This window comes from Rhineura floridana, chromosome 20 (assembly GCF_030035675.1).
Source record: "Rhineura floridana isolate rRhiFlo1 chromosome 20, rRhiFlo1.hap2, whole genome shotgun sequence".
Classification (NCBI taxonomy): Eukaryota; Metazoa; Chordata; class Lepidosauria; order Squamata; family Rhineuridae; genus Rhineura; species Rhineura floridana.
This window is the reverse complement of record NC_084499.1, coordinates 4,209,415-4,233,765: the sequence shown is the minus strand read 5'-3', so window position 1 is coordinate 4,233,765 and position 24,351 is coordinate 4,209,415. Positions and strand designations below refer to the sequence as shown.

At 47.8% G+C, this 24,351-nt stretch overlaps 1 protein-coding gene across 1 annotated transcript in view; it reads right to left on the bottom strand.

Moving 5' to 3' along the window:
- The window catches only part of CRB2 (crumbs cell polarity complex component 2), a 69,005-nt gene that overhangs the window by 39,032 nt on the left and 5,622 nt on the right, over positions 1 to 24,351 (bottom strand). Inside the window, exons 2-3 of the mRNA XM_061603955.1 lie at positions 8,657 to 9,349; positions 1,268 to 1,463 (exon numbers count right to left, since the gene is read on the bottom strand). Of these exons, the coding sequence (XP_061459939.1) occupies positions 1,268 to 1,463; positions 8,657 to 9,349 (889 nt within the window). The remainder of the gene's footprint in view (positions 1 to 1,267; positions 1,464 to 8,656; positions 9,350 to 24,351) is intronic.

Sequence of the window (24,351 nt, the reverse complement as noted above, 5' to 3'; positions counted from 1 at the left end):
ATACATTTTGCTCTAGTATATACATTTCTATACACACGACCCGGCTGGAGAGCTGCAAACTGGAAAAGATGGCTCTTCACTTTGCATATTGTGTCAGGAAGTGCAAATCAGCCTTTAAATGCAAGCTGAATTGAATTTCTCCCCTCCCCATTTGCAACAAAATGTTGCAGCATGGAGTGTTGCTTTTCCCGACACTCCCTTCCAGTCCTCTCCTAACCAGTTTCTCCCCTCTCCCCCCACAACACAATATTCCACGACCACTGAATGCACTCAGCCACTATTGGGCTATTTAGAGTAGTATCATCACCATCCCTTTAGGTGATATCCCCAATATTCTCTGTACTTCTGCAAACCTCAGGATTCCCCTGCATCTGCCGACCCCTCCCTCCTTCTCGGTTGTGTGTGTGTTGTTTTGATTATGAAAGCAACGGGACTCTCTCCCCCGCATCCTCCCCAAAAAAGATTGGAATGAGCATATATCGATGCATTCCTCATCTGGGTCCTCTGCTTGAGAAAGTTCTTCTGCTTTGTTATGTGGAAAATAAGAATGCCCCCCAGCGTGTCTCTCTTGCCAGCATCTTCTGCAGCAAAAGTAGTTAAGGCAAGTAATTCAGTATGTGCACAAGCCAGAAATATTGAGATCTCTTGGAAAGAAAACCAGGAATTCGGATGGGAGAAGGAAACATTGTTTCCCCTTCAGGGGATAGTGGCTTCCACCTGACAAGGCTCTCCCTCCAGCTGTGGAAACCTTCATGAGGGAGGCTTTTTGGTCTACACACAAAAAAGGGCGGGTGCTGCTAAACTGGAACATAGTCAGATGAATGGGGCCATAGCTCAGAACGATCTATACTGATTTGAGGCAGCAGTCTTCCTCGGCCCTACCTGGAGATGCCAGGGGTTGAACCGCGGCCCTTTTGGGCACAAAGCAGGTGCTCGACCATTGAGCTATTGTCTTCCATCGAAAAATAAAATAAGATTCCAGTCCTCATGGTTCTGCATGAGTTGAATTAAACAGGAAGCTGCCTTATATCGAACCCAGTCATTTGGTAAGCTCTATGCTCAATTTTCTTTTCATATATTTTAAATTAATTGTTGAATTGTTAGCGTCATGTTAACAATATTGTACCATTGAATTCAGACTGTTTACTGGCGGTGAACCGTTTCGATCACAAATGTATCCATGGAAATGATGGTATATAAACGGGGGCAGGGAGGAAAATAATGGGAGTCGTCTCACATCCTGTTGGGTAAACCTAGAGCCACTCACCTGTTGACAAGGTCGTGGCACATCCCTCCATTGAGACATGGCTGGCTCTGGCACTCATTGACATCTATCTCACACCGGATCCCCTCGTACCCTGGCATGCAGGCACAGGCGAAGAACCCCACGTGGTCCCTGCAGGTGCCGCCATTCCAGCAAGGGCCGGATTCACATTCATCTATCTCCACCTCACAGTTCACTCCTTCGTTAAGAGAGAGAGAGAATGATTAGCTAATGCAAGTACTTATGTGCAACACTCTTCAATGGCAAAGTGCTTCCGATCTCTCCTGCATTCTCCAAACAGTCCGGCTTACTGTTGTTCCCATTTTACAGATAGGGAACAGAGGCTGAGATTGTGGGGCATGCCCAAGGGCCATGGCAGGAGTGGGACTCAAATTCACCCACTAAGTCTGAGAAACCTAGGAAGCTGGTCCCTCCAGCTCTCCAGGGTTTCAGACAGGAGTCCTTTGCCATCCTGGCCCTTCCTTGAGATGCGGCCAGGGACTGAATCTGTCTGCATGCAAAGCAGATGATCTGCCACTGAGTTCTACCGCTGGGCTACGACCTTTTCCCAGATTCGAGCCCTACAGCCCCTTCCCTGGACCACACCAAACCAGCTCAACATTACATAATTATTTCCAGGTTCAAAGATGGGGAGCTGAGCCTAAGAGATGGCAACTTGCCCTGCTTGTAGCAGGAGTGAAATTCAGGGAGCTGCATCCCCAAGGCCTTTGAGGGCAGCACATCGCCTGACACACACCCAGGCCACAAATCTTGGAGGCCTGAGGAGAGATCTGCGGCTCGCCCCCTCTCTTCGGTGCCACGAGGGATGTACGGCCTGCAGGAATGGCGCCGCACTATAAACTCCCAGGGTAGACTATTCCACTTGAGATGACCCAAGCCCCATCTCAAAGGGGGCTCTGAAGACACACCGAGTCTTTGCTGCATTTATGGAACAGTTTTAGTTGGGCTCCAGAATTGCATCATGCCTTTGCTTATAGTAGTGTTGTACGCAGGTATTAGGCCAACTCATTTCAGGAGCTGGTTATCTGAAGTTTATTGGGTGTTTTAATTCACACTCTTTATATATCGCTCACTGCGCGTTACTTAGTTTATATACTGATGTTTGGCCCTTTGCAATTTGCCACATTTTCCTGAAAAAAGCAGGATAAAACCCAAATAAATAAATGTGTTGTTTACTTTAAAGCACCTATATACCACTGGTTCTTTAAGAATATGAAAGCGGTGTGCAACAGAGGAAATTATACAATGAAGAATAAAACCAGAAAGCAACAAAATAATACAACACCGTTTCTCATCTCCCCAGTGGGCCAAACAAGTACACCAAACTAATACGGGTAATCAGTGAAATGCTTGGGTGAACAGGGGTTTCTGGTGATCCCCTGCAAGACAGCAACCACCTGGATGTTTCCCCAGACCTCGTCAACTCAAGCAGGGGGACGTTAGCACCAAGGCCACCATCTGCACCACTTGTTGGCACGGGAATTGGCAGCACAGAAACAGGCAACTTTGCTCTGCTTGCAGACAGGGAAAGGCCATTTGGATGCTAGCCTTTCGCACTCTCGTTCTCTCTCTCTCTGGCCTCCTGAGCTGCTGTGGTTTTAGCATCAGCCCAGAGCATACATCTCTGGACTGGCACCTGCCAATCCCGCTAATCCCAGTTTCTGGCAGAGTTCTGCTTCGTGGCAGTCAGGGCTGTGCTAATCCACAAGGAATGCAGGGCCTTTAATCTGGTGGATCAAGAGCTGTCAAGCATTCAGCAAACTTTCTTGCATCCCATCCCATCCTGCCAAAGAATGCTCAGCCCCTGCCCACCCCAGATCCATGACCGCAACCATGCTTATCGTGGGGACGGGCGAGGAACGACTGAGTGGCATGTGGACCCTGGATGAATGAGGGGGAGGCGGGGGCCAGCAGTTGACACGCAACACAAGGCTCCAGCTACCAAGGATGAGGTGAACCTCAGAAGGGGTCCATTCTCTGATCATTTCCAGATCAAGGTAGATTTCAACCAAATTTAAGCTTGCAGGCTTGGATATTTCCAATGTATTTATTTCAAAATGCTATTTGCCTCCCATTCAAACAGCACATTGCATCATCTGAGATTTTGTCCTCACAATGCAGCCCTAACTACACAATGGTCAAAAGCAGCACCAGAGCTACCCAAGGCAACATGCCCTCAAGTGCTCTCTCTCTCTCTCTCACACACACACACACTTGCCATCCTCATTACAGGTGCAAAATTTGGCCACAGACTCGTATAAGATAAAGGGTGACTTGTAGGCCATCTAATACATGCACCTGCGTCTAATGCAAGAAATCAAGAGCTGGGAGATCCCTAGTGAACGACTGCCCAGCTCCAGCCTGAGACCTCCAGCGAGGGCGAGGCCCGTGCCCCATGGCAACTGGTTCCCCTGCCAAACTGGCCTTGTCAATGAGAAGTATCTCCTAATATTCAAGCAAAATCAGCCTTCCTGCAGCTATTTTGGTTTGTTTCTTTGTTTAAGTCATTTGTATACTGCTTTCTATCTGGGGGAGGGATCTGATAGCGGTTTACGACCTAGATTAAAGCATCAAACCAAACATCACAAAATATTAAAAGAAAATGTGGCCAATAAAGGTCGAATATAAAAGACACATTCAACACAGCATAATTAACAGAAAAATAAAGTCTTAAACACAAACATTATGAACAAAAATCGCATTCATAAATACAATGAACTCCACAAAACAGGATTGTAAGTCATTAAAAATAGCTAAAATAGGAGCTGCGTGCCCACGCACACACACACCGTAACCCCTCGCAAATAAGCCCGGATGCAGCCCTGTCTCCTGGGGCCAGAAAACATGCCTTTGCCCCCTTCTTTATAACAGCCCTTCAGGTATTTGAAGCAGACAGATACAACCGTTTAAAAATCTTTTACGTGTCCAAGGACACTGAGAAGCATTCTTGTAGAATACTCCCCGCCCTTGGAGGTTTGACAAAAAGTGCAGCCTTGGCATCTTTGGGTCGAAGGGAGCCTTCCCCACCCTGGGGTGCCCTCCAGAACCTTTGGGCTACAGATCCCTTCAGCCCCACAATCATACGCCTGTGCTGGCTGAGAGCTGATGGGAATTGCGGCCCAAAACATCTGCAGGGCACCAGGTTGGGAAAGACTGGCATAAGGTCCATGTGCACATTGCCTCCAGATCATCCCATGTGGCTGGCTGAGAGAGGGCAGTTTTTTCTTCCCCTATTTTTTTTGTAGCATTCATTGTGTTTGCCAACAGACTATACCTTCATTTTCAAGCCATGGCCCTGAGACTCATCCTGAGATTTGGGAGGGGTAGAAAGAAAGAATAAAGGAAACCTGGAACCTCCCAGCGGGGAGTGAAAAAAAGATAAATTGTAGTACATTTTTTTAATTTTCTCTCTTTCTCTCGTTTGCTTGGGCTCCGGAGGAGACATTCCGCTGCCTGGAAAAGACTCGCCTCCCACACAACACTCAGAACCACCGAAGGGGCAAGCTGATGTTACAGCCCCCACCCCTCATTCGCCCGCCCCCACCCCTTCCGCCAGTCACCCTGACATTCTTTTGCAGCAATGTAACTCCTGTGCGGCCTGTTGTTCACTCCCAGGGAAGTGCAAGGCCAGCGCCTGGGTGCCGGCTGGTACCAGGAGGGGGCGGCTGCACAAGAGGTTGAATTCCATCTTGATACCAGGGAGGGCGGGGTGTGTGTGTGTGTGCATGCACGCGGACCATGTGAAAGACCCTTGTGGGTGCTGCTTCAGCAGAGAGCTGGCAGGTGGAGACTGAATCAGTGCCAAACCAGATGGCCATATGCAGATAAATCTCTGGGCTCAGCAAAGGTTGGGGAGGGAAATTGGGAGCCCCGGAACTGTCCATCCTAGAGACACCAGCTGGCTTAAAATTAGAATCATAGCGTTGGAAGGTGCCTGTAAGGCCATCCAGTCCACCCCCCTGCTCAAATGCAGGAATCCAAATTATAGCATCCCTGACAAATGGCTGTCCAGCTGCCTCTTGAATGCCTCCAGGGTTGGAGAGCCCACCACTCTCTAGGTTATTGGTTCCACTGTCATACCGCTCTAACAATTATGAAGTTTTTCCTGATGTCCAGTCGAAATCTGGCTTCCTGCAACTTGAGCTCATTATTCCGTGTCCTGTACTCTGGGATAATCAGGAAGAGATCCTGGCCCTCCTCTGTGAGACAACCTTTCAAGTACTTGAAGAGTGCAATCATAGCTCCCCTCCTCTTCTTAAGGCCCAACATACCCACTTCTTTCAGTCTCTCCTCACAGGGCTTTGTTTCCAGTCCTCTGATCATCCTTGTTGCCCTCCTCTGAACCTGTTCCAGTTTGTCTCCATCCTTCTTAAAATTCAGTGTCCAGAACGGGATGCAGTACTCAAGATGAGGTCTAACCAGTGCCAAATTGGGGGGAATTTGTCCTCTAGACTAGGGGTAGCCAACATGATGCTCTCCAGATGTGGGCTGCCACTCCCAGCAGCTCCAGCAGCCAGCATGGCCAGTGGCTAGGGAGGACTGGAGTTGCAGTCCAACAACAACATCCGGAGGGCACCATGTTGCCTATCCCTGCCCCACAGCAGTGTCCTTTCTGATACAACTGCCTTCAATGACCGACAAGCCATGCTGTTCTCTGTCCCAAAACCCCAGAACTACCATTCATGGACAACATAAGTTTGCTTTAAAGCCACAGGGACTCTGAAACAGGAAGTGCCTTCCAATCAAATTTGACAACGGGGCCAATCAACAGCCAAGCACTGGGTCAACAGACCAGGCCGAGGGAGCGCATGGCAAGATCTCATCACTGGCACCTGCCCTGACCCCCTAAAGGGTTTTTTAAATTACCCTTTAAATTGTTGTGGAGGGTTTTTTTGGTGGTCCAGCACAAAACAACTTTCAGCCACCATCTTCGTTTTGCTCCAAATACTGCAGAAGCTGAGTCAGTCCAGAGATGGCCACTCTCACAAAAACACGGGTGGGGGGGCGTCTTTCTGTGGTGGATCCATCATTTTGCCCCACAGTGCTCTGAAAAGATTCAACTGATGGCTGAATATTGAACTTATTTTTTTTGCGGGGGAGGGCAAAACCAAGAAAAAGCTTTTTAGCATTTGGGGCTTTTTAATTTAGAGAAAAGACAAGAGACAACATGACAGAAGTGTATAAAATTAGGCATGGAGAAAGCAGACAGAGAAAAGGTTTCCTTCCTCTCTCATAACACCACTAGAACTCCTGGACATCCAATGAAGCTGAATGTTGGAAGATTCAGGACAGACAAAAGGAAGGACTTCTTCATGCAGAGCAGAGTTCAGCTGTGGAATTCACCCCCACAGGAGGCAGTGATGGCCACCAACGTGGACAGTTTTAAAAGAGGATGAGACAAATTCATGGAGGATTAGGCTATCTGGCTACTAGCCACTATTGGCTATGCTGTGCCTCCACGGTTGTAGGCAGCATGCTTCTGGGTGCCAGTTGCTGGAAATCGCAAGCTAAAAAATGCTATTGCGCTCATGCTCTCTGCTTGGCTGCTATAACAACAGTATGCAGTTAAATGGGCCATTTGCCTGATCCAGCAGGCTCCTTTAAGATAATACACAAGAAGTTGCTACATGTCCCTCTCCTCAAAATTATTTATTTATTACATTTATACACCACCTTTCTTTTCATAATAGAAACCCAAGGGGGCTTTATTTATTTTATTTATTTATTATTTGATTTATATCCCGCCCTTCCTCCGAGCAGGAGCAGGCTTACATATGGTTCCCAGGCGGTCTCCCATCCAGACACTGACCAGGCCTGACTCTGCTTAGCTTCAGCAGGGGGCTGGCCTCATGTGCCTTCAGGCCATAGCCTGGAACCTGGGACCAATTTAATTTAAAAGGCAGCTCAAGACAGTGATCAGGCTCTCCCCAGGGACCCCGGCATCTGCCTGATGGTACCAGGTGCTGAACTTGGGCCTGTCAATGGTCCACCCGCTCTAAGCCAAGCAATCCAACCCCCAAAGGCTCTTTCCCCACACCCAAACCAACCTAGATTATTCACTGCATTTACCACAGCCACGCACCCCAAATCCACCAAACAAGGACAGGATCATTTGCCAATAAGACCGGGGGGGGGGATGCTGTCCTGCCCTCTACTAGGATGACTAATCAGACTCAAACCCATCTTGTGAGCTGTTTCAGGGAAGATGGGCAGTTTTACACCTCCATGCCACCTATGATGGCACTTCCTAATCTAATTGTTTAAAAATGACAACATTAAACTATGTCCAGCCTGCCTTTTCCTTGGACAGTTCTGACACCCCATGTATAAGAGATTGTGTCTGGTGGCCAGAAGGCATCAGTCACCACCCCCTGCCCAGCAAATAAACGCTTCTGTCTGCCTCAGCTCATGGCCCTGAAGTAGGGATGGGAAGATCTGCCCATTTCAGTCCGCTCAATTTCTCATTTTTCCGATTTTAAATTCTATATTTCTGCAGCAATTTGTGATTTTTAAAAAGTTAAATCCTCAAGAAAATTCTCCAGCATTTTAGGGCAAATTTCTTCTAATGAACACATTTTTGTAGGCAGCTTTGAATAATGTACACATTTTTGGAAGCAATTTCCCATCATACGATGCATTTCTGCATGTTATATCCACTCATTTTTTTATAATCTTTTGCACACTTTCCCCCAAAATACGCATTTCTATAAACATAGTTTGGCTGGCAAACTGAATTGCAAAATTCAAAATGGAAATGTACTGCCTTCAAGTCAATTCCGACTTATGGCGACCCTATGAACAGGGTTTTCATGGTGAGTGGTATTCAGAGGGGGTTTCCCATTGCCTCCCTCTGAGGCTGAGAGGCAGTGACTGGCCCAAGGTCACCCAGTGAGCTTCATGGCTGTGTGGGGATTCGAACCCTGGTCTCCCAGGTCGTAGTCCAACACCTTAACCACTACACCACACTGACTCACTGAAGGCAAATTTTGAAGGATGGCTGTGTTTCAGTTCTCATATTGTTTCAAAAAGTGCAAATGTGATAGATTCTGCTTTAAATCCAAACTGAATCAAATTTCTCACCCATCTCTACCCTGAAGGAAGTTAAGGAGCTGGAAAGCGAGGCACCCTCCCTCCAGGCCACTTTGCCTGGCCATTGGGACTCTTCCCCAGGCCCACAGCCCACAACGCCCTCCTTCGCAACCTCCTGGAGTGCGCTGTGCTTGGCTAGAACGCCCCCTTGAACCCTGGGCACGCCTCCTGCATACCCAGATGGAGAAGAGAGAGTGGTGGGTGCAGGAACTCGCCCACTGTACAAAGGGTACACTCAGTGCTCCGCCCACTTCTGCCTCTGGCCCTGCCCACCAAGGGTACCTGTGTAGCCAGCCAGGCACTGGCAAGCGTAGCGGTCCATCTGGTTGAGGCAGGTGCTGTTGTGCTGGCAAGGACGGGAGGCGCACTCGTCTATGTCTATCTCGCAGCGGTAGCCCTGGAAGCCTGGCACGCAGAAGCAGCGGTATTCGTTGGCCCCATCGAGGCAGATGGCCCCGTTCTGGCACGGGCTGGAGGCACATTCGTCCACATCCTCCTCGCAGCGGGCCCCACCGTGGCCGGGTTGGCAGTGGCAGGCGTACCCCCTGGGGCTCTCAACGCAGGTGCCGTTGTTGTGGCAGGGCTGGCCGGAGCACAGGGGAGGCCCTGCCAGGCAGCTGCCCATGCCCTCGCATTGGCAGCTGAATCCATCGGGCAGGTCTACGCACTGGAACGGCGGCTGGAGACAAGGGTGGGCTTTGCACTCCTCGCCTCGGAGGCCGCAGGAGAGACCAGCCGAGCCCAGCCGGCAGTGGCAGGCGTAACTCGGGTCTCCAAGGCTCCCGATGCAAATCCACTCAGGTGGACAGGGGTGCCCTGCACAGGCGTCATACAGGGACTCACAGTCTCTTCCCACGAAGGCTAAGGGGCTCTGGGGACAGAGGCACCGGTAGCCCCCTTCCCAGTCCCGGCAGGTCCCTCCGTTCTTACATGGGGAGGAGGAACAGATGCTGACCACCTCGGAGGAGACGAGCCCTGCACAGAGAGAAAGAGAGAGGGAGAGGGCAGTGTTAGAGGGGCCGATGCTGGCTGCACAAGGGCAAACCGGTGGGTCAACTGGACAGCCGGTCTCACTGTGCCGGGTGAGCTGCAAATGCCTGGTGCTGGTGAGGTTTTCCTGGGAGAGGATGAGAGTTCCCCCCTCCCCCGCCATCACAACACTGCTGCCAATTTACAACAGTGACAGGACAGGCATTGAGGCAGGCAGTGGCATGGTGGTGGGCGCACGTTTGGGGTGTGAGGTCCAAGAGGAGGAGTGGCAGGAGGCAAGAGAAGAGGGCTAAAACCAAAATGGCAAATCCCAGAAAGGTCCCTGCAGGTGACGATCTGTGCATTGGACAGTCAGCCAGACCCTTGCGCTACACTTACCACTGACAGAGCACCGGATGCGACTTTCACTTTTGTACAGGAGGGGGACATTCCGGCCGTGCAGGCAGCACAAACACACACAGACGTGCTGCCACACATACCTCTCCTCTCCATCCCGGCCAGCCAGGGGCATGGTCACAGCTGAAGGACACATTCCAGCCATGCAAAAGCCCTCAAGCAGAGTGAGGGACCGGGCCAGGGGACAGTCCTGAGGGCCAAATAAAGAGGCCTGGGGGCCACATTCATTCCTCTGCCTCAGAAGGGGGGGAGGGTTTGAAATTGCAGAGTGTTTTGTACAATAATCCTTGTCAATCCCGTTTGGGCTGGGTGGACCCAATAAGCAGCTGACCCAGTAAGTCTGCTCTTGATTCTCCACTTGGACAAGGCTGGCCTCCCCCAGCCTGGTGCCTTTTGCAAGACTCCATGATGGAGGGCACCAGGTTGGGAAGTGGCTGCACGAAGGATCAGCATGGGGATGAGTCACACAGCCCAGGGTGGCTTTGGGGGTGGCGGTGCGCAAAACAGGGGCTTAGTTTCATCTTTAATTATTTAATAAACTTATACGCTGCTTTTCAGTAATTCCCCTCTCTTCCAAAAAAGCGGCTCCCAACCCACAAACCAAAAAGAGACCCAATTTAAACCCATAGAAATGCTTCAAAAATCTCAAAACAGTATTTTGAAAATGTCACTAAAACCAAGAGGAACAGCCCTAATCCAGCATAATACAAAGTGACCAAACTCAGGCAAGCCGTGGGGATTGTTTCACGGGTTTATCACTCTGGGCCTTTGCCACCCCTCTCTGCCCCCTTTCTCTTCCAGGGGCTCTTGTTCCTGCCCTGCTCATGTCAGCACCTTGCCACCCTGTCCATCACTCTGGAGGCGCTGCGCTTGGGAGGTGCCGTCGCCAGCCTCTCTCCAAATGCTGAACCCTTCCCTGGCCTCCATTCCTCCTGTCCACCTCCATGCCACATCCCTTCCTCAGCTACCTCTCTGGAGTGGGAAGGGTGCCCAGGATGCGCTGCGGGCTTCAGCAACATCCCTGCGCCTGCCTCCCTCACCCCCTCTTTCATGTGATGCTGCGGGGGAATGTGCTGCCCTTTGCACTCCCCAGCACACCCTTTATCCTGCCCTCGTCCCTTTTATTCTCCGATTCCCACTCAGGCAGAAAAACAGGGATGACGGAATGTGCCTGGAATCCGCTGCGGCAATGAAGAGCGGGACAGCCCAGGCTGCCATCCCCGGCAAGCCTCTCATAATGAGGAGCCGGGAAGCTCACTTCCAGCAGGCCTGAAGCACAAAGCAGCCCGTTGCGCAAGACGCCGGTGGCTGCAAGTGCAGCTGGACACAATGTGCTGCCTGGAAAGGGCTCCCAGCTGCAGGCAGGCAGAAGCTGAGCTGCACCTGCTGAGGGAGGAAGGCTGAAGCCCAAAGGGAAGAGGGGCGACCTCTGGAGGGAGGGTGGCCAAGCGTCCCACATGGCCAAGGTCCACGGGCAGTGCAAAGGTACAAAGCACTAAGGAGGGAGAGCCTTGCAGTCGCCCATCCACAGTGAGCGCCTGGAAAGCAGACTGAGCAGGAAGGCACAGCTCACCTGGCCAGAGTTTCCCCCAAGTGTGGGATGCATTGTATTTCTGTTTAAAATCACAGTCGTATTTCTAAACGGGCACCTGTACCGATAAATTAGCATACGCAAATCTGAAGCTTCTTTTTCCGGTGATGCATTTCCTACGACCTGGGAGACCAGGGTTTGAATCCCTACACAGCCATGAAGCTCACTGGGTGACCTTGGGCCAGTCACTGCCTCTCAGCCTCAGAGGAAGACAATGGTAAACCCTCTCTGAATACCGCTTACCATGAAAACCCTATTCGTAGGGTTGCCGTAAATTGGGATCAACTTGGAGGCAGTCCACTTCCATTTTCAAGTTTCCACACATACACACACACCCCTAGATGTTGCAGTAAGGAGAGAGTGGCGTTAACGAGCTGCATCTCTGCTTGGCACCATTCAGAGCTAAAACTCCTGTATTTAATTTCCTAAAACAGAAAGATGCTTTGGCTCAGTGCTCCTCCCCTTTAACATTTTCTGAGCTGAACGCCCTAATCCCAGCTATCTGGGGCCTGGTTGTGATGACTCTCTCAGTGGCTGGGGAAAATCTGCTTCCCAGATTTTGATTTTGATTTTTTTGTGCTGAGAACAGGTTTGAGGCCTCTGTTGATATTAAACCCTGCATTCTGCACATGCGCAGAGACACTGCACTATTCCTTTATATGTTCTAGCACTGTCAAATAAGTTCCAGGCTGAGCCCAGGGTTGGATTTAGTCTTGGCAGAACAGGGTGCAAGTTGTACTTTCTGGGACAGGGTGGCACAAGACAGACACCTCCAGAAACCGCACAGCAGCAGAGCCACAACTGCACCAGCAATGACATCACTTCCGGGTCTGTAAGATGGGCCTCGCCATTCATCTCCGCATCAGAAGCCAGTCGGTACTTGGCAAATCCAAGGTTGGTTGCACATTCATGTACATACATGCATCTCTCTCTCTCTGACACACACACATAGGAACCAGCACAGAGGGCTGCCAGGAACCAGGGAAATCCAGAACTACAACATAAAAACGATCAAAGAGTATCGTAAACACAAAGCAATGCTCTGCTTTGTTCCTTGGAAAGTGGCCAAACCTTTACACGTGTTTGCATCTGAGAACTTGCCCTTCCCATAATCTCCGCTTTCAGCCTTTGCGGTGATCAGATCTACATCGGGCGCTGTTGTTTTATTGATGAATAAATAAAACTGTTGTTTTATTGATGAAGGTCATGAATATGCATAATGAGCACAACACCTCAATTAGCCTTTGCTCCTTAAAGGGCTGAGAGACAGGAAAACTGCTGCATTAAGATGTGATATGTGACCATCTCCTGCGTCAACAAGCACAGGAGTTATTTCCTTCTCCTACTGAGACTGCCTCAGAGTGCCACCCTCGTCAGAAATTAAGTGGGTGGCCACTAGAGAGAGACCCTCTTCTATTGGTGGCTCCCTGCTTATGGAATCTGCACACAAACACCCCAGAAGTTCATCTGGCACCTGCGTTGACTTTTAGGCATAAAGTTAAGACATTAGGAAGCTGCCTAGCACCAAGTCAGACCGTTGGTCAATCTACGTCAGTACTGCCAACAATGACTGGCAGCTCTACAGAATTTCCGGAAGGACCCCTTCCCAGTCCTGCCTGGGGAGGCCAGAGATTGAACCTGGGACCTTTTCCACTGAGCTGACCTTTTACATTTTAAATGAAATGATTTTTTCTTTAGAGCTGATTGAAAAGAAAGCTATATTTTAAATGCTTGAATGATCCACTCTACTGTTTGAAGTGGTTTAACATTTGTGATGAGTTTAGGAACATATGAAGAGCTTGCTGGATGAGGCCAGTGACCCATCTATTCCAGCATCCTGTCTCCAATTGTGAAATGCCCTGTAATATATTTGTATGAAGACAATGAACAAATACTTAAAATAAATATTTATGTGTTGGATCCACAGGGTCGGGTCATTTACATTGCAGAAATGTCCGGTGTTCTCTAAACTATTATAATTTATTTGATTTTTATTCCACCCTTCCTCCAGAAGTAACCCAGGGAGGCTCCACAACATCATAGCGTTTTTTTTTTTTAAAAAAACCATAATTCAAACGCTGCAAAATTGTAAAACCGCTAAAGCCGGATTTCAGGATATATCCCACAATTTCCAGCTGTTAAAAACCTGTCATTCTCACACAGATGCTGCCATCATTGGACTAACAGAAACACCAACACCTTGACCTCTTGCTCTGTGCCTCGATGTGAACGCAATGCTGTAGAGTCCCACCACTGTACCTCTTCCAGAGAGGAGGTAAGGCCCATTTCAGAATGGAGAACAGATTAGGATCAACTTCAAAGCCTGCTACAGATAGAGAGCATTAGCTGGACACTTCTGTCTCCCACTCCCATCCCGCCCTTTTCCCACCTCCAATACAAGTCTGGAGTTTGCATTTACAGATAACTTGGTGTGTAACTTGCTCTGATGTGGGACACTCAGTAAAACTGTAAAGATGTGCTCATTTCCCCCCCCCCTTAATGTTACTGCAAACTTGCAACCTGACGTTGGAACAGATGTGTCATAAATACTACCGTTCATGTAGGCCAGATTGCATTTGGAGATGTCCATCCCCAAAGCAACATATGACGTTTCACAAAAGGAAAAAAAGAATTCTAGCAGTCAATTGCAAAGGCCTCCAGAACTGCAGTATTTTGTGGAAGGGATTCAAGTGCATGCCAGAATCTTAGGTTTGCTCATTTAAAGTGGATTAAAGCGCTCTGCTGCCCCAGCGCAACAAATCCACTTTTGCAGTTTGGAAAGTGCTGGGAAAATGCACTGAAAAGCGTGGGAACAATTGATAAATGGGAAGACGTGTAAACATCCTGCAAACAAATCCCGATGAATGCAGGATGCAAGCTCATTGCCATAAAACCAGACTGTAAAACAAATCAGAGAAAATGCTCAATAAAGACCAGATAGACTGCCCCTCTAGACATCCTTTTATTGTGCAGTCATGCTATGTGCCCATGATGGTACTGGGGTGGTGGTTATACAGCCAGAGGTGTCGTCGTCCAGGGTCTCAGGAGGCCTAAGACCCCTTACTTTTTGGGGAGCAGGGTCCCAGCAGAGTCCCAATGTCTCCAGGATCTTATGAGCCAATCAGCATGAAAGGGTTGCATGTTAGCCACTGAGAAGAGTCTTCTAACCTGCTTCCTTGTCCTTTCCTGCTGATTGGAGCCAATCAGAGTGAAAGGAGGTGAGTCGGCTACCGAGAAGACCCTTCTCAATAACTAATACTCTCCCCTTTAATGCTTATTGGCTCCCAGGGATGTCTGTTGTTGCAACAGATCTCAGGTACTAACAAAGATCTCATTGTCAACCCCACAGCAAAAAAAGGGGGGAGGGTGCGTGGCTGTGACTAACATGAACGAACCCTGCACTTCTGAATTTGCCACTATGCCACTGTATACATCATCTCATGTTCAGTACTGTTCCAGGGTAGCCATACTGCTTTGCTTTCAACTGGTGTAAGTCCTATAGCTACCTGCTGAAATCCTGTAACTTTTCATGCCACAAATGTTTGGAGGAAAGGTGCGTGTGTGGCATTTCTTTTGCTACAGTGCAAGAGTGCCTCCTCCAGACAGCAATATTACAGTAACAATGAGGAAACATTGCAGAACAAGTAAGAAAGCAGAATAGCGTGTGGATGCTCCAGCATAAACCCACTGCTAATTATGACATGTTGCAGTATATATCCAGAGACACAAACAAAAACAACCAGCTTGGATGGACCCCATAGTCTAACCACTGTATATGCAAGCAAATGAGGATGGATGCTGAATAAAACAAGGCATCCCTAGGAGTTCATTGTTAGGAATGTCTCACAAAAATCCATTCCAAAAAGAATCTGTGCAGTTGACCCAAATGCCCCAGAGAAGCACAACTAAGAACCAAGCATGACATTAACTGCATCAGAACTTTCCCCTGAAATGCAAACAGCAGCTTCGGAGAGGAGGAAAGCATAGGAGGTCTTAGACCCTTTACTTTTTTGAGAGCAGAGTCCCAGCAGGGTCCCTACATCTCCAGCATCCTCTGAGCCAATCAGCATGAAAGGGGAGCATGTTGGCCACTGGGAAGAGTGAAAGGAAGCGAGTCAGCTACCGAGAAGACTCTTCTCAGTAGCTAACACATTCCCCTTTCATGCTGATTGGCTCCTAGGGACTGACTTCTCTTGTTATGGGAGAATTTGCACATGGGAAGAACTGAGGAGTGTGGAGATGACAATTGAGAGCAAGTGAGTGAGCGAGGGTGTGTGGCTGTGGGGAGATGTGACATGGCTATCACCAAGGGACCCTGCACTTCTGAATTTGTCACTACACTACCAGTTAGGGGCAGGCCCTTCTCCATAGAGAAGGGGGGAGGGTGTTTAAGAGGGTACTATTTTTCACCTCACCGTCACCACCCAGCCATCGCCAGCTATCACCGGAGGCTGCTCAGGCTTCCCCAAGCTGAGATTTAAGTAACAAAAAACCTTACGAATCAGTGTCATATCGACTTTTGTGCTCAGGACAAGCACATGGCTGTTTCCTTCCAGGCATGCTGCTCCGTTCCAGAGTTTTCCCTGATTAGTGCAGAGGTCTGTCTCATGGGCACCTACACTGAATTTCCTTTGAGCTGCACAAAGAGGTCTCTTTCGAACAGCCCTCCCCAACCACACATTTTGGACTACTCCTCCTATCAGCCCCAGCGAGCACAACCGCATAACTGCCCTGGTACCATCAGGACCACAAATCATCAAGAATACACAGCAAAAAAGACATCTGCAGGGGACCCACGTGGAAATGGCTTCGTTTCCCTGGGCTTTGAACAGTGGCAGCTGGACTTTGGGCTGCTTTTCGTTTAATTTAATTTTTTCTGTGTCACGGTCCTCCCTCACAGAGAGCCCAGGGAGGCTAATGGCCTTCATAAATGCAACAACAAAAGCAACATTAAAACTGCAATTTAAAATTACAAAATACACATTAAAATGCCATATAAGAGTCAGCAATAAAATATACAGGTAAAATCGCTTCCATTATGATCCCAACAATGATACATGATAGAGGTTTGTAAACTTCTGCACAGCATGGAGAGAGTTGATAGAGAAAAGGTTTTCTCCGTGTCGTAACACCAGAGCTCAGGGACATCCAGTGAAGCTGACAGTGGTGTTGTTGCCCAGGGTCTCTTATTTTTGCGGGGAGCAGGGTCCCAGTGCGGTACCTATGTCTCCAGTATCCTATGAGCCAATCAGCATGTTAGCCACTGAGAAGAATCTTCTAACATGCTTCCTTGTCCTTTCCTGCTGATTGGAGCCAATCAGAGTGAAAGGAGGTGAGTCAGCCACTGAGAAGACTCTTCTCAGTAGCTAATACTCTTCTCTGTCATGCTTATTGGCTCCTAGGGACATCTGTTGCTGTGGGAGAAGGCATTGACAAGGATCTCATTCTCAGCCCAGCAGCAAGAAAAGGGGGGAGGGTCGTGGCTATGACTATCACGAAGGGGCCCTGCACTTCCAAATTTGCCACTACACTACTGGAAGCTGAATGTTGGGAGATTCAGGGCAGACAAAAGCAATAGTTTTTTCACGTGGTACATAGTTAAACTATGGAATTCACTCTCCCAAGAGTCAGTGAGGGCCACCAACTTGGATGGTATTAAAAGAGGATTAGCCAATCCACGAAGGATAAGGCTATCAATGGTGACTAGCCCTGATGGCTGTATTCTACCTCCAAGCAAGTCTCTGAGTGCCAGCTGCTGGGCTTGTTCATGTTCTCCTTGTGGGCTTCCTATAGTGATCTGACCGGCTGCTGTGAGAGCCTGCAAAAATAATTAAGTGTTCAGCTAGAGCCTGAATGAAACCAGCGTGAGGGACAGCCAGATATCTACAGGAAGGGAACGATACAGCTTCCAACAAGCTTTTGAAGTAGACAACTTCCTTCCCCAGAATTTGTTTCTAAGATGTTTTTAAAGATGATCTTATTGGTTTATCACTTGTTGTTTGCGCCCTGAGCAACTTTGAGAGAAAGGGCAGGATATACATTTATTAAGTAGATAAAATAGCTGGGGTGCCACCTCTGAGTAGGTCATGCCTCATTTTATTTATTTATTTGTTTATTATTTGATTTATATCCCGCCCTTCCTCCCAGCAGGATCCCAGGGCAGCAAACAAAAGCACTAAAAACATTTTAACCATCATAAAAATAGACTTTAAAATACATTAAAAACAAAACATCTTTAAAAACATTTTTTTTAAAGCTTTCAAGTCTTTTTTTAAAAAGGTTAAAAACATTGGTTTTTTTAAAAAATAAAAGTTTTAAAAACATATTAAAAAGCAATTCCAACACAGAAGCATGTGGTAACTCCAACAGCCGCTGTCACCAAGGCCATCACAAGCAGTTGCTCCTCCACCAATCTTAAAACCCGGGTCGGGGGAGGCATTCTTTCAGATAATTGGTTCCAGGGCCAGTTAGGCTTTGTACACTAGTAATAACATCTTGAATTGGGCCCTGGGAGTTCACTGGCAGCTTTTGGGGTCGGTGTAACAGGATCCTGGGTGCTGCGTTGTGACAGTAATTCTATTGTCACTATATTTTAGCATGTTACGTGATAACGTGCAAGCCACCTTGCATATTTTACCTATTTATTTCAAAAATTGATATACCGCTTAACACCTTAGGGTGGTATGCAATGCTAGTCCTACTCTGAGTAGACCCCACTGAAGGTGACACGACTAACTTAGGTTCGTTAATTTCAACAGGTCTTCTCTGAGGAAGACTTAGCTAAATAAAACCCATAAAACCCATTGTTTCTGATTACAAAGGAGAGAACAAAGGATAAAATCAATTAAATCAAAAAAGCTTACTGAAACTGCCTGCTGATTTTTTTTTAAAAAGGCTTCACCAAGCACCGAAGTTCAGCAAAGAGGCTGATCAGCACTGGGCTCACAATGCTATACTAATCCGGCAGCTCCTCGTGCATCTAAGCCGTGCATCTGAGCCTTGGCAGACTACTAACAGCTACTCCCCCAAAGACCTCAGTCCCTGGGCAGAGATAAGGCATGAAACGGTCCTTATATTCCAGCCTTTATCACTGAGGTCTTCAGGGAAGTTGTCTGCTAGGTGTGCCTCATGGCTCAGATGCCAAGTTCGCCTGGCTGATATTGCAAAGCAGGGTGGAAAATGTTTTAATAAAATTAAGAAGCTGCCTCCTGTATCTTCCCTTTTAGCAGGTTCCGAAAGCAATACAGCAAAGGCTCTGGACCAATATTAATATGAAACCCGGCAAGACAGTAGCAGTTGCAGTTTACGCTAACTGTAACCTTTGAACAGCTTTCAAGGGTGGCCCCAGGTAGAGCTCACTGCAATCGTCTAACCAGGAGGTCTCTTGGGCGTGAATTATTGTGGCCAGCCTATCCCTATCCAAGAACAGCTGGGGCCAGAGGCATCACTGAGGCCACCTAGGCTTTCAGTGATAAGGTTTTGTTGTTATATGCCTTCAAGTCAATTACGACTTATGGCGACCCTATGAATCAGCGACCTCCGTTATAAACCACCCTGTTCAGATCATCTAAGTTCAGGTCTGTGGCTTCCTTTATGGAATCAATCCATCACTTGTTTGCCCTTCCTCTTTTTCTACTCCCTTCTGTTTTTCCCAGCATTATTGTCTGTGGTGTAGTGGTTAGAGTGTTGGACTACGACCTGTGAGACCAGGGTTCGAATCCCCACACAGCCATGAAGCTCACTGGGTGACCTTGGGCCAGTCACTGCCTCTCAGCCTCAGAGGGAGGCAATGGTCAACCCCCGCTGAATACTGCTTACCATGAAAACCCTATTCATAGGGTTGCCATAAGTTGGAATTGACTTGAAGGCAGTCCATTTCCATTTCCCATTGTCTTTTCTAGTGAATCGTGTCTTCTCATGATGTGTCCAAAGTATGATAATCTCAGTTTCATCATTGTAGCTTCCAGTGACAGTTCTGGATTAATTTGTTCTAACACCCAATTATTTGTCTTTTTCGCAGCCCATCTAGGAATACCCCCAAACTACGGATCTGATTCTTCAGGGGAAGTGCAACCCCCTCCAAAGCTAGCCACTGCCATGAAAGAGCTGTTTCGCTGCGGCACATGATAGTGGTTTTCAAATATCTGAAGGGCTGTCACATGGGAGATGAAGCAGAGTCATTCTTTGTTGCTCTGGCGGGCAGACCTAAAACCCAAGAGTAGACTTTGCAGGGAAGGAGGTTTTGGTTAAACAGTGGAACAGCCTGACCCCGAAAAGGGGGGCTCTCCTTCGCTGGAAGTATTTAAGCAGAGGCTGGGATGCTATCACTGCATCCTGCATTGCAGAACCCGCATTGTGTGGGGAGGGGTGGCAGACGAGGTTAGTGTGGGGGGAGAAATCCAGTTCAGTTTGCATTTTAATGCCTAGCTGCTCAATCTGCCCGTCCGAAAACAAAACACAAACTGAAACTCGGCTATCCTTAGAAATGCGCACGTCTCCAAATTTTGAGATGCAGTTCTTCAGGCAAAGCTTTTTGCACAAAAATGTGTATACAGTAGAGAAAATAAATCCTTAGAAATCCTGAAAAGTAGAAATTTCTTATATTCTCATCAGAAATTCTGAATATTAAGCTGTATTTATAGATCTGAAATAAAATCGTACCTGAAATAAAAAATATGCATAAAAATGCCTATTCTATTGGAAACTATGTCCATATTAGGCAAGATTGCAAACAAAACTGTGTATATTAGGACGTACTAAAATGCTGACACAGTTTTGGGAGAACTTTAAAAAAATGAGAAACTGAGAAAAGCCAAAATTGACAGATTTGGGAGATGGGGACAAGAGTCTATTGAGATTTATGACAATATAACTCAGTCACTCTCCACCTACAATTGGCTGGGTTTCAATATGATTCTTCTCCAAACACCCTTTAAATCCAACACAAGCTATGCACGTAGTTAAACATTTGGAGAATCCAATTAAATTCTCCCAAGCGCCTCTCTCTAAGGCCACATAGTATTACCCATTTCAAGCCAGGAGCAGAAGGCTCTGACCCCCAACATACAATTGGCACCTTAAATGTCACCCTAACGTTATCCATGCACAGCATACCTGCTTCTTCATACTTTCCCAGACAGCTCTACTGATAAGCACCCTCCTCGCTGACCCAAACCCCCACTTAAAATTCCAGGGGGGAAGCCACTTATCAGTTTTTGCATCTTCCACTAAAGCCGGCTTGGCAAATGCTTCCGCAAGCTTGGGAGAGACAGGGAGGTAGCAATTCCTCTTTGACAAGATGCACGTTTCATCGGACGTTCCATTGGCCCTTTCAAGGTGTAATCTCATGGTCTTGTGTCATGTGCTCCCTTTCAAGACCAGGCAAAGAGAAGGAGGTAACCCAGGTCGGCAATTAACTCTGCAACTCGCAGCAGGTCCCCAGGGCCCTCTCAGAGGTTCAGAGAGGCCTGGGCTACTTCAGCCTCACAGCTATGATGACACACAAAAGCTAAATAAGGCACCAAAGACACTAAAATATAACATGCACCTAATTCAGAACCAGTCACTAGTTGGCTTTTTATATATATAGAATCAGCTGCTTTGAGAAGACACACTCATCATGGATACATTTTAATTAAGGTTTATGAACATTTGGAACTATTCAGTGTGACAAAATTTATCCGTAATTGTGTCTTTTACCAAATCACATCTCTCATGTGTTTTAAATAACCTGACAGAGTGTGTCACATTTTGGTCCAATGTGCGTAAAAAGAAGTTGCAAAACTTATCAAATGCCAAAAAATGAATAAGTGCCTAAACTGGAGGCCCCGAGGGCCTGGGCCAAATGGCCCTAGTGCCCCCCACTCGATTGGCCCTGCTCATCCCCCTCTTTCTTTCAGTGCACCCTGTTAGATGAAGCAGCCGGGGGGGGGGGTTCCTCCTAAATGAGCCTCATCAGATGCATCTCCAGAGAGTCTAAACCAAGCCAGAGACGACTGCTCTGACACACTTCTCAAACCAGAAGCAAAATGAATGAAAAACTGCAAATGTTCATGCGGCTGCACAAAATCTTCTACCCCCAGGTGCAGAAGGGGTGAAAGGGGGCAATTTCCTTGAGAAATTTGCATATATTGACACAATTTTTGGTGTTTGTTGCTAGGTAGCATTCAGGAATGCCAAGCGTGACTCAGAAACCCCTTTTGCCTCCCTCTGCGCCTCATTTCTGGGAGGATTGCTGCTCGGTGCAAAAGAAGCCACAGCAGAGGAGCTAAAGGGTTCACCAGGGAAGGGGTCTGCCATGTTTTCATGCCTGTTCACAGCCATTGTTTTCCCTGTCCTCCACTGCTCTAGTGCCAGGTCTGTTTTTAAAGGAAAGGAATTTTTTGCCACTCAAGGACCACAAAAGTGGACCTGATGACCTTGCAGTATCATAGAGCCATTCAGAGGCGGCTACGAAATAGGCATGGGCAAATCTCTCAATTTCAGTTTCTTGTTTTTCCACTCGTAGGTTCATTTCTCCACATTTCCACATTAGTTTGCAAAAAAGAAAATTCAGCTGTGTTTCAGTGCAAGTTTCCTCTAATACGCACATCTTTGTATGCCTAATTTTGCCCAACATGCACATTCTTGCAAAGCAATTTCCCCTTACATACTGCAGTTCTCAGTAATATATGCCTTTTATGCACACTAACCTAGCAGATGCAACTTTGTAACCATTGCTTTGAAACTGCATTGCAAAATTCAAAGTGCGGATTTTGAAGGATGGCTGTGTTTCAGGTCGCATATGGCTTCAGAAAGCGTGGATTAGGCAGGCTTGCTTCTAAGTGTGAACTGAACCAAATTGATTACCTCTCCCCACTGTCGCCCACTGTCCTCACTCAACTGGAGTGGAGGGGGAGAGGCCCAGGAAACCGGACTGAAGCTTTGCTAGGTTGTGTTGGTGACTTCAGCTTTCCCCCCAACCCAGCTCTACTTGGCAAGGCATATCCAGACATTCTCCATTTGTGCTACGTTGTTTTCAGTGGGACGCCCGTTCAGATGTGCTTTGCCGTCCCCATTCTGCTCCAAATTGTTCAGCCACGTGAAAGTGGATCAGAGCAGAAAGCCTAAGTGGCCTCAGCAGTGTTGCCTTTGTCCCCTGAACCTTGTGAACAATTCTGGGCCACCCCCCCCAAAAAACCCACTGAAAGGGGTTCGGGTATCATGTCTCTCCTTCTCACACACTCACATAGAGATGGAGGACAAATTTGGTTCAATTCACATTTTAGGCCGAATCTATCAAATTTACACTTTCCGAAACAATATGAGAACTGAAACATGGCCGTCCTCCGAAATCTGCACTTATTTGAATTTTGCAATGCAGTTCGCCAACCAATGTTTACAAAAATGCATATTGTAACGGCAAATGTGCATAAAAATGAATATATGAGTGAAAATAAGTCATGAAATGCTTAAACAAACTTTGCTGTTAGGTAGTCATTTGTGCCGTCTTGGATCTCCTACTGACCTAGAAGCCTTCCACCAAAGACCCAGACATTTTGCTATATTTAATTGGTGGAGAGGGAAAGGCACCCTGCACATGCTCAGAGTCTCTGTCATTGTTCTTGTTACTTCATACATTCGGAGGGGTGAGCAAAGTCCTGGATCTGGGGTTCGAAATTTGACACTTTTGGATGCATGACAAAGACATTTTCCTACCTGAATCCAAGAACAAGAGGGCATCCCCCTCACCTCTGTTCCACATACAGAAGCCAGCTGGACTGGCTAGGCTTGCATTTTACTTCAGAGCTGGCAACAGGACAGACAAAAGGATAAACTTCTTCACAGAGCGCATAGTCAAAGTATGGAATTCACTCCCAAAAGGGGCAGTGTTGGCCAACAGCTTGGATGGCTTTAAAAGACGATTAGACAAATTCACGGAGAACAAAACTATCAGTGGCCACTAGCCGTGATGGCTTCGTTCTACCTCCACTGCCACAGGCAGTATGGTTCTAAATTCCAGTTGATGGAAACCACAGGAGGAGACAGCGCTGTTGCACTCAGGTCCTGCTTGTGGGCTTCCCACTTGGGCGCCTGGTCAGCCACTATGAGGACAGGATGCTGGACTAAACGAGCCTTTGGCCCACTCCAGCAAGGCACTTCTTACGTTCCACTGAAAACTGAGGGCAGCAGGGAAGCTTAGTGGGCCCAGAGCAGGCTTCAGGGCACACACCACTCTGTCATTCAGCATCTCACTGCTACTCCATATCTCTCACTATTTGCTGCCTAAGTCAGCTGCCTCACTCTGCCTAATGGTAGGGCCCTGTGTATGACACTCCTTGCAAAATTACACATTTGTACGTTGTTTGGTTTGGTTTTAGCACTAGTTTCAAAAGGACAAACCCCTGGCAGGCAATCGGGCTCAAGTCCTTGCCGACTTGCCAAACACTTGCCCTTTCGCATCAACGGCATAAAGGCGTGGGGGGGACACCTTGGCCTCTCAAAGACACAGAGCGAAACAAAACAACTCAGAGGGCAACTTTGCAGGCGTGGTGGAAAGGGTTATGTTTCCATGGCAACAGAAAGGCATGTGCTTATATTAGTAAATCCCGGGTGACCTCTGCTGCCCTCCTCCTCTCCTGGTCAGCAGACAGGATTAGCAGAGGGGCATTCTCTCTGGATGACTCCCAGGAAGGAAGGGACCAGGGGAACCTCCCCCCCATCTGAGGCTACCAAGCACCATATCTGGCTCTGAGGGGGCCCACTGGCCCATTGCTTCAGCTTAACAACCTCAGCGCTGTTCATTTCTTGCACGGGAGTCTCACCGAGGGGTAATAATGACAACGGAAGATAATATGTGCAGCTTACAGTTTACTTGTGCATTGTCTTGCTCATCCATCTTGAAGAGTAACTGCCTATCTGCACCGAAGGCATGAACTTTACAGGGGGGATGCGAGGGGGAAAGAAAAATAAATACAGAGCTTAAGACTATTGCTAGACATTGCTGTGTAAGCAATGACTT